Source organism: Lampetra planeri, chromosome 5, assembly GCF_965212315.1.
Source record: "Lampetra planeri chromosome 5, kcLamPlan1.2.h2, whole genome shotgun sequence".
Classification (NCBI taxonomy): Eukaryota; Metazoa; Chordata; class Hyperoartia; order Petromyzontiformes; family Petromyzontidae; genus Lampetra; species Lampetra planeri.
The window spans coordinates 15471698-15481590 of NC_136111.1; the positions used below are offsets into that span (position 1 = coordinate 15471698).

Genomic DNA, 9893 nt, shown 5'->3' on the forward strand with positions numbered 1-9893 from the left:
TATTGCTGACGTATGTTCTGCTGCTGATGTGTGTTGTGCTGTATTGTGCTGTTGTGCTGCTGCTGAGTAGTATACTGCTGCTGCTGTATGTGCTGCTGATGTGTGTTGTGCAGCTTCGAAGTGTTATACTGCTGCTGATGTGTCATTTTGCTGCTGTGTTGTGTGCTGCTGATGTGTTTTGCGCTGTACTGCTAACATGTGTTGTGCTGTGCTGCTGCTTACGTGTTGTGCTGCTGCTTACGTGTGTTGTGCTGCTTGTGTGTTGTGCTGCTCTGTGGTGCTGCTGCTGACATGTGTTGTACTGTGCTGCTGTGTGGTGCTGCTGACGCGTGTTGTGCTGCTGCTGTTGTGCTGTGTTTGCTGTGTGTTGTGCTGCTGCTACTGTGTTGTGTTGCTGCTGCTACTGTGTTGTGCTTTTGTGTTGTGCTCCTGCTGTGTGTTGTGCTGCTGCTACTGTGTGTTGTGCTCCTGTTGATGTGTATTGTGCTCCTGTTGGTGTGTTGTGCTCCTGTTGATGTGTATTGTGCCCCTGTTGATGTGTATTGTGCTGCCGATGTGTGTTGTGCTGCTACTGTGTGTTGTGCTCCTGTTGATGTGTATTGTGCTGCTGTGTTGTGCTCCTGTTGATGTGTGTTGTGCTCCTGTTGATGTGTGTTGTGCTGCTACTGTGTGTTGTACTCCTGATGTGTATTGTGCTCCTGTTGATGTGTATTGTGCTCCTGTTGATGTGTATTGTGCTCCTGTTGGTGTGTATTGTGCTCCTGTTGGTGTGTTGTGCTCCTATTGATGTGTATTGTGCCCCTGTTGATGTGTATTGTGCTGCTGTGTTGTGCTGCTACTGTGTGTTGTGCTCCTGTTGATGTGTATTGTGCTGCTGTGTTGTGCTCCTGTTGATGTGTGTTGTGCTCCTGTTGATGTGTGTTGTGCTGCTACTGTGTGTTGTGCTGCTACTGTGTGTTGCGCTGCTACTGTGTGTTGTACTCCTGTTGATGTGTATTGTGCTCCTGTTGATGTGTATTGTGCTCCTGTTGATGTGTATTGTGCTCCTGTTGATGTGTATTGTGCTCCTGTTGAAGTGTATTGTGCCCCTGTTGATGTGTATTGTGCTGCTGATGTGTGTTGTGCTGCTGATGTGTGTTGTGCTCCTGTTGATGTGTATTGTGCTGATGTGTGTTGTGCTCCTGTTGATGTGTGTTGTGCTCCTGTTGATGTGTGTTGTGCTCCTGTTGATGTGTGTTGTGCTCCTGTTGATGTGTGTTGTGCTCCTGTTGATGTGTGTTATGCTCCTGTTGATGTGTGTTATGCTCCTGTTGATGTGTGTTGTGCTGCTGTGCTGCTACTGTCTGTTGTGCTGCTACTGTGTTGTGCTGCTACTGTGTTGTGTTGCTACTGTCTTGTGTTGCTACTGTCTGTTGTGCTGCTACTGTGTGTTGTGCTGATGTGTACTGCTGCTGTGTGTGCCGATTGCTGCTGATGTGTGTTATGCTCCTGATGGTGTGTTGTGCTCCTGTTGATGTGTTGTGCTCCTGTTGGTGTGTGTTGTGCTGCTGCTGCTGACGTGTCGTGCTGCTCAGTACGTCCTGGCTGTGAGAGCACGACCCAGTCGAGAACATGGCTGCCAGGCTGCATCATCATCATCACAGGCAGCAGCACCCTGTACCTAAGAGCAGCTCACATCACAAGGTGACTATTTACAGACCCAAGCACACTTCACAAAACAACAAATAAAAAAATATATACAATATACATAAAACACTACAGAACTTAAATTCACATTAACATCACAGCAAAGCATCACCAGACATTTGTATCTTATGTACTGCAATTACAAAAAAACCACAAAGACAGCCACAAAACTCATCACCAGTTAAACCAAAAAAATGTACCCATTGTAACCTCACCACCCCCTTAGTAATTAACAGCACTGCATACACATCGTGGTATGGCCCACTGCAAACACTGTTCCCTTTACATCATGACAACTGCTCCAGGACGATGATGACGACGCTGCTGCTGCTGCTCCCCGTCGCCTCTACGCGGCATCGCTTGTGAACCCGTGAGAGACGGCGACAACAGCCATACCTCTGTCGTGGAGCCAACTGAGAGCCAAAGCTCTGCTCCACTAGTGCCTCAGCCATTAGCAGCCTCTAACCTTGTTGGGGCGGGAGGGGGGGAGGAGGAGGTTGTGGTGGTGGTGGTGGAGAAGAAACAAAGATGGTGGAAGGTTCCAGACATCTGCAGTGGGATGGTGGTGGAGGGGGGTGGGTTGGTGGTGGAGGGGGTGGGTTGGTGGTGGGGGGGGCGGTGGGGGGTGGTGGGTGGGTGGTGGGGGGGTTGAGGGGGGGGCAGCCCCGCCCGTGCGTGCGTGTCACTCATTAACCCAACTCGGTGAGGGCCCCCCCCACCCACCGCTGCCCGCCGATGCCTCCCATTGGCCGTTGGGCTGCATGGGCCGCCACGCGGTTGGCCAATGGGCACGCAAGAGTCGGGCTGTTGCTACCCTGGGAAGGGGAAGACGACGACGATGCCCCCCCCACCAGCCAGCGGGTTGCTGTCAGCTGGGCAAAGAGGCAACACATTTTTAACTCTGTTGGCAGCCATGCTGAATCCTATCCTCGTGTGTGGTGTTGTTGTCGTGTGTGGAGCGGTGGTGTAGCACTTAGGGCGCTGCGCTACGAACCCCAGCTCACCCCGAGTTCGATCCCCGGTAACGATTATCAGAACCGGTCATGGGCCCTCCCCTAGGTCGACTCGGCCTCGAATGAGCACCTGGTGCGGTGTGCGAACAAAAGCTTCGCCACTTGGGGAGACAAAGGCGGCCCCCGGGCGTGGTGTGCCGTGCCTTCATAGACTCTCGCTAGCAGCACTCGCCCCAACAAGTCTGTTCGAGGCTACACGGGGCGGTGTCCGAGATGTTTGGTGTGTGCCCCTTGCCTGGCTGGTTTCAGAGAGATGGGGGTTGCAATGTCAGAGCGGAAGTCGTGGTGGGTGGCACTGTGGGTGTGTGTTGTGTGTGTCTGTACACGCCATGTGTGGCCCAAGAGGGTGTGGGGTGGGTGGCACTGTGGATGTGTGTGTGTGCACGCCATTTGTGACCCCAGAGGGAGTGGGGTGGGTGGCACTGTGTGAGTTGTGTGGGTGTGTTGTGTGTGTGCCTGTGCACGCCATGTGTGACCCCAGAGAGGGTGTGGGGTGGGTGGCATTGTGGGTGTCACTGGGTGTGTGTTGTGTGTGTGTCTGTGCACGCCATGTGTGACCCCAGAGAGGGTGTGGGGTGGGTGGCATTGTGGGTGTCACTGGGTGTGTGTTGTGTGTGTGTCTGTGCACACAATTTGTGACCCCAGAAAGGGAGTGGGGTGGGTGGCACTGTGGGTTTGTGTGTTGTGTGTGTGCCTGTGCACGCCATGTGACCCTAGAGAGGGTGTCTGGTGGTTGGCACTGTGTGTTGTGTGGGTGTGTGTTGTGTGTGTGCCTGTGCACGCCATGTGACCCTAGAGAGGGTGTCTGGTGGTTGGCACTGTGTGTGTTGTGTGGGTGTGTGTTGTGTGTGTGCCTGTGCACGCCATGTGACCCTAGAGAGGGTGTCTGGTGGTTGGCACTGTGTGTTGTGTGGGTGTGTTGTGTGTGTGCCTGTGCACGCCATGTGACCCTAGAGAGGGTGTCTGGTGGTTGGCACTGTGTGTGTTGTGTGGGTGTGTGTTGTGTGTGTGCCTGTGCACGCCATGTGACCCTAGAGAGGGTGTCTGGTGGTTGGCACTGTGTGTGTTGTGTGGGTGTGTGTTGTGTGTGTGCCTGTGCACGCCATGTGACCCTAGAGAGGGTGTCTGGTGGTTGGCACTGTGTGTTGTGTGGGTGTGTGTTGTGTGTGTGCCTGTGCACGCCATGTGACCCTAGAGAGGGTGTCTGGTGGTTGGCACTGTGTGTGTTGTGTGGGTGTGTGTTGTGTGTGTGCCTGTGCACGCCATGTGACCCTAGAGAGGGTGTCTGGTGGTTGGCACTGTGTGTGTTGTGTGGGTGTGTGTTGTGTGTGTGCCTGTGCACGCCATGTGTGACCCCAGAGAGAGTGTGGGATGGTTGGCACTGTGGGTGTTATGTGTGTGTGCCTGTACACGCCATTTGTGACCCCAGAGAGGGTGTGGGGTGGTTGGCACTGTGTTGTGTGGGTGTGTGTTGTGTGTGTGCCTGTGCACGCCATTTGTGACCCCAGAAAGGGTGTGGGGTGGTTGGCACTGTGTGTTGTGTGGGTGTGTGTTGTGTGTGTGCCTGTGCACGCCATGTGACCCCAGAGAGGGTGTGGGGTGGTTGGCACTGTGTGTTGTGTGGGTGTGTGTTGTGTGTGTGCCTGTGCACGCCATGTGTGACCCCAGAGAGGGTGTGGGGTGGTTGGCACTGTGTGTTGTGTGGGTGTGTGTTGTGTATGTGCCTGTGCACGCCATGTGTGACCCCAGAGAGGGTGTGGGGTGGTTGGCACTGTGGGTGTTGTGTGTGTGTTGTGTGTGTGCCTGTGCACGCCATTTGTGACCCCAGAGGGTGTGGGGTTGGTGGCACTGTGTGTTGTTTGTGTGTTGTGTGTGGGTGTATTGTGTGTGTGTTGTGGGTGTGTTGTGTGTGCACGCAATTTGTAACCCCAGCGAGTGTGTGGGGTGGTTGACACTGTGGGTATGTTGTGTGTATGCCTGTGCACGACATTTGTGACCCCAGACAGGGTGTGGGGTGGTTGGCACTGAGTTTTGACTGATGGGGGGGCAGCAACGTGCACATTCTGCGGTGCTGTGGACTTTACACACAAATGGAACAAAGGAGAAAATTATACTCTCCGGTCATGTTAATGTACTGTATCTACACAATGAAACGTGGCCGGTGTATTTAGGGTTTGTCTAATACAGCAGCAACGTAGTGTTTTGTGTGCAAGTGTTGTAAGTCACAATGCAGCTGTGGCCTTTATGATTTAACAGATGAAAAAGAAATCAATAACTAGCATGTTGACATCTCCTGTTTGCTGTTAAACTCAAAATGATTTCCTTGCTCAAGTGAGCCGAGCCAGCGATGGAAATTCCGCACTTGTGGGCAGCCACCATTGTGATCTCCACCCCCCCCCAAAAAGTGGTACTCGTTGTATCGACCCCCGGGTGAGATGATGGGCTGGGTCCAAGGCCCAACCAGGATATGAACCCGCAACCTTACCATCTCATGTCGTTCGCTCTGCCTCTTGAGCCCACCACCATTGTTAAAACTGGCGTTCAAATCCGTTACATCACACAATGACATTAACAACACACCTACACAATACACAATACCAGACGACTGTGGATACACAAACATCGTAACAATTCAGGTCTCGAATGCAAATGTACCCGTCTTTACACGTTACCAACACGTTACGATATGCCAATTAAATGGCATGCAATTCTGCTAAAACAAGTGTACATTGTTACCAAATGTTTAAAAGATACAGCACTGTCCAAACACGTAATCGACGTCAAATTAAGTAAATCGGAACAAAATGTTACATAATTACGGGCTCAAATGTATCTACCACATTACGGCAAATCTGCTGTGATAAAAACAAAAAACGCTGTCCCGTAATTGACGTACGTACAGTTGACCGAGCCCGTGGGGGAAGGAAGACTTCATTGAAGTGTTGCTGGGTTGTTGTTAATGTTTTTGGTTCGAGGTGGTTGTTAACAAAATGCGGGTGGAAATTGGATACGATTTACGTAAATTGTTCAATGGACTGGCCGGTTTCACGACAAATTAATTCAACCGTGGATTTGCTCGTCTGCTTAAAAGAGCCATTGCGGCCTGCGTCTAACCAGAAATACACAATGCGCCACTTGCTCTCTCAGCTCTTCTTTTTTTTAAACCAAGCCCCCGCATTCCATAGAGCTGAGCTCATTTTGTAACCACGTGTGCCACTCAACAGCTCCTAAAGGCTTCACGTTACTTCCCTTAAACTAAATCAATAATATTGGATAAATCATGTCGAGGATTTATGCTTGTACTGGATTCAACAACAGTGTTAAGCTTAACAGATTTTTTTTTTATCAGAAACATTAATCCAGGAACCAACTTGACTTTCTGCAGCCCGAACAGCAGCAGCCTCCATGTCTCAGCCTCCAATTCCACAAACACTTTGCAGAGTAATTCCTATATAACTCCACGAATATGCTCAATTCTACTTTAATTCTCTTCCACTTTTTATAAAATAGCATAAGCTACCTTAATTATGGTTGCTTACCGGGTAGGTGCCCTGGTTCGTTAGCACTGTATTGAGTTTAAAAAAACGTCACATTTCCATAGGAAATGCTGCATTGGCCCCTTTGAAGCAAAGACAAATGATCGTGTCATTTTAAAAAATCAATCGCTGCTCTGGCATTTTCAGCACGCTTCTCGAGATTCGTAAACTCCACGTACTTGTCGTGTTTCCTGTCCAACACTATTGCACAATATCAATGCACATTACTTGTCATTTTCACTAAAATTTTGTCCTTGCATTAAAATAACACAACAACAAATTGAGGCTGCTTTCCTCACCGGAAATACAACACATTTACAGAGTATAAAAATGTATGTAGATGAGGGCAAAATAGCACCATTAGAAAAAAATATTTGCAAAAGAGCGTCCCAGATTTGCCACCCTGTTGTTCCCAAAGAAACGCATCGATGATGGCCAAATAAAAGAGGCGGTGGTGGCGGTGGTGGTTCTTTTGACTCATACCTTCTCCTTAGGAAAACTCGCACCACCATGATCCTGCGATGATGGCTCTTATCTCCTCCAACCACAGGACGCGTGCCCCTCGCCTGCGTCGCCGACGTCGCCGATACAAGCGAAGTGCCCCCCGTCCCCCCCGAGCAATGCCCCCTCGCTTATAGTGTGCGTGTCTGGGTTTTTTTCCAGGCAGCTTCCGAGGAGGGAGCGAGGAGAAGAGAGGAGAGAGAGAGCGGGAGGAGGGGACGGAATCTATATAGCTGAGGAGAGAGGCTCTTTAAGGCTGATCCCGCATGCGGTGGCACAAACCTCGTGTGTTTGGGGCCAGGGACCGTCGATGGCGCTTCTGTATGATTTAGAACACGTTACACCCGTCCTTTCCTTGGGCATGTCACACAGCATGCAGATGGCACAATCACAGGGCTCACTCAGTCACGGCCCTTAATGAGGCCCATGTCAACGTGAAACAATGGAAAGATGCTACGGGATGAACAGATGCAAGGGGAGGGCTTCATGGGGTAGGGTCGATGTAAAATGGCACCAATTTTCCCAAACATCATGATGGCACAATTATTATAACCGCAGTACGCAAACGACCGCTAGCATTTTTCTCTTACAAAATACATATCTTTGGCTCATCTCACGCAAACACACACACTCTATAATGTAATTAAATTATGGTTTGCAAAAAAAAAACCCCATGTCAAAATCTAGTACAATCTCACGAAAAATTAGCCTTACCTTTTTTTGTGTGCAAAAAAATAACCGACTGGGAAACAAAGTCTGCAGTCTCAGGGCATAATATGGTGGAAAGTATCTGATCACACCAAAAAAAAACAATCCTTGCACACTCTATATAGGACTGCATTGGCTGGCAATCACGTGAAAAGAGACCACACTTGATTGGCTGTCAAGAAGAAGAAGGGGGTGTCGCAGCTGGCCGAGCAGTCTGGCTCTCTCATGCACAAACCCGCTTGCTGGTGGCCCCCTGCACAAGGCAAAGCTGCATGCAACAAGCACATCGGACAGCCATTTTGCGCCGTCACAACTCCAATGATGCACAGTGCCACATTGTCACCAAGCATGCAGGCAGCCATGGGGGCCTGACAGCCATTGAAGGTCAACTGGACACTGGAACTTTGACCCGTAGCTGTATAAATGACTAGAGGTTCTGGCGCAGTAATGGGCATTAAAAAAAGCTGATGTGATGATACCGATATATTATGCTTTCTTGATTTAGCATTTTGTCGACCGGAAAATGGTTATCAGCGACGCTGAAATGTGTTAAATGGTCCTTCCTGTTTCACAGGAAGTTCTGTGTGAGGTGAACCTTCGAGACAGATTCCCCCAATTGTGTCTTTCCTCTTGTACATTGCAATTGGCTTAAGATAACATTGTTAGTAATTGCACTTGTAACAATAAATATGCTTAATGTTGTACGTATAACACCGCAATTACAACAAAACATACATTTACCTGCACCTACTCTTTATGTGTATGTTTTAGCAAGAGTATGGCCACTCTATGCTGCTGCAATTAAGCCTGAATCCAAAAATGTAAATATACCTGAAACCGATTTACAAAACAAATCAATCACAGCACTGCAATTAATAACAATCCATAATCCCTACGTTTTAAAACATTTATTTTCTGGATATATTCTTCTAATTCAAAGTTACAGTTATCACCATACTGATAACAGTGATCCGGTATATTTTGCTGTGTATTCCAGTACCAAATCTTCATACTTTAGACTAATCCGGTTCTGTGGTGTGAACATTTTCCTGTACGAGGTGACTATTTTTCCATGTTTTTATAAAAATGTCAAAGAATATGAATAGGAAAATGTCATCATTATCTTAAACCTCGTTTTATCTGGATAACCGGGCCGCTGACTTTACCCAATATTAACCTCCGCCATTGCAACTGTTGTGCAATTTTATGACCTTATTTATATTCCAGACACCATCCTGTATTTATTGAAACACATAACGAAAGCATATTTTACTCTTCAATACATACCAGAAATATCACTCTCCTAATTTCTGTATGCCATTGATAGTATAAAAATCCAAATACTCTCAAGCAAATGCTCTCCTTAATTCTAAGCTGGGCATACAATGCAATGTTTGATGGGGAAAGTCACATACACAGTAATGTAGTTGCAATGTGAACAAAAACACTGGGTTGCAGTCACTTCTGCTGACCATATTGCCAAAACGTGATTAATTCTGCACCTTAATTCCAGGTACCAGTTATTAAAAGCTATTTGTATGACCACAAATCCCGGTTAACAAACATAATAGACAATTTCAACAAACACCATTCACATGTAAATTCGCCGCCTTTCCACATGGCAAGAAAGTATGCTTCATACACAATATTTGGGCAGCCCATCTTTATGCACTCTTTGTCACAGATGTGACACTTTCACACTGTCATGCATCCTACAAGCAGTCACACACCGCCAACCATCCAGCAGAATTCACCAAGAGACCACAGTGCCCCTTCTATGCAATCTTCCTACCTTCTCCTCAGGAAAACGCGCACCACCATGGTCGTGGGAAGAGACCAGAGCTATCCTCCAGATGGTTGCCACCGTATGTGTTCGCCGGCTTGACGAGTGAGTGCCCAAGAAAGCCCTCCTGCAGTGTGCGTGCGTTGCGCTCCCACCAGCACCGGCCTCCGAGGCAGCGTGGAGAGAAAGAGAGAGAGGGAGGACGGAAGGAATCTATAGCTAGAGAGACTCAAACAAGGCTCACGGGCCTGCACGCACTACATTTTGAGGCTACTGGCTAACATAGAGGCCATAGTGACATAGATCCGCAGTATTACAGCATCGTGAAGCCACTGTCAAGGATGTACAGCACATGTCGCCCAATAAATTATGACAGGAATCAGTGAGAGCCAAATTAACAAATGCAACAGCCTGGTGGATATCAAAACTTGAATAAGCAGCCAAAAAGCTGCTTTAATATGTCTAACGCGCTGTGTTTTCATTGGCAAATTAACATTCAATATTGATAAATGAACACAATTTGTTGTACTCCAGATCCACATAATTGTCGTGTATTTTATTTTACATGACAAATTGTGTCGAGTAGCTTTGATCTTTATGACCAATGCTGGGACCAGAACAGCACTGTAAAACAAATTCCGGTTGTTCATCCTGACTATAGAACAC

At 48.3% G+C, this 9893-nt stretch overlaps 1 protein-coding gene across 13 annotated transcripts in view; it reads right to left on the reverse strand.

The window, feature by feature from the left end:
• LOC144718994 (MYND-type zinc finger-containing chromatin reader ZMYND8-like) overlaps positions 1-9391 on the reverse strand; it is a 64046-nt gene extending 54655 nt beyond the window's left edge. For 8 of the 13 annotated variants that reach the window (XM_078594691.1, XM_078594689.1, XM_078594687.1 and 5 more), the window contains exon 1: positions 1559-1966. In XM_078594691.1, coding sequence (XP_078450817.1) covers positions 1559-1638 — 80 coding nt within the window. In that variant the 5' untranslated portion in view covers positions 1639-1966. The other 5 variants (XM_078594695.1, XM_078594694.1, XM_078594693.1 and 2 more) reach the window with 5 other exon arrangements.
• Positions 9392-9893: the final 502 nt, after the last annotated feature.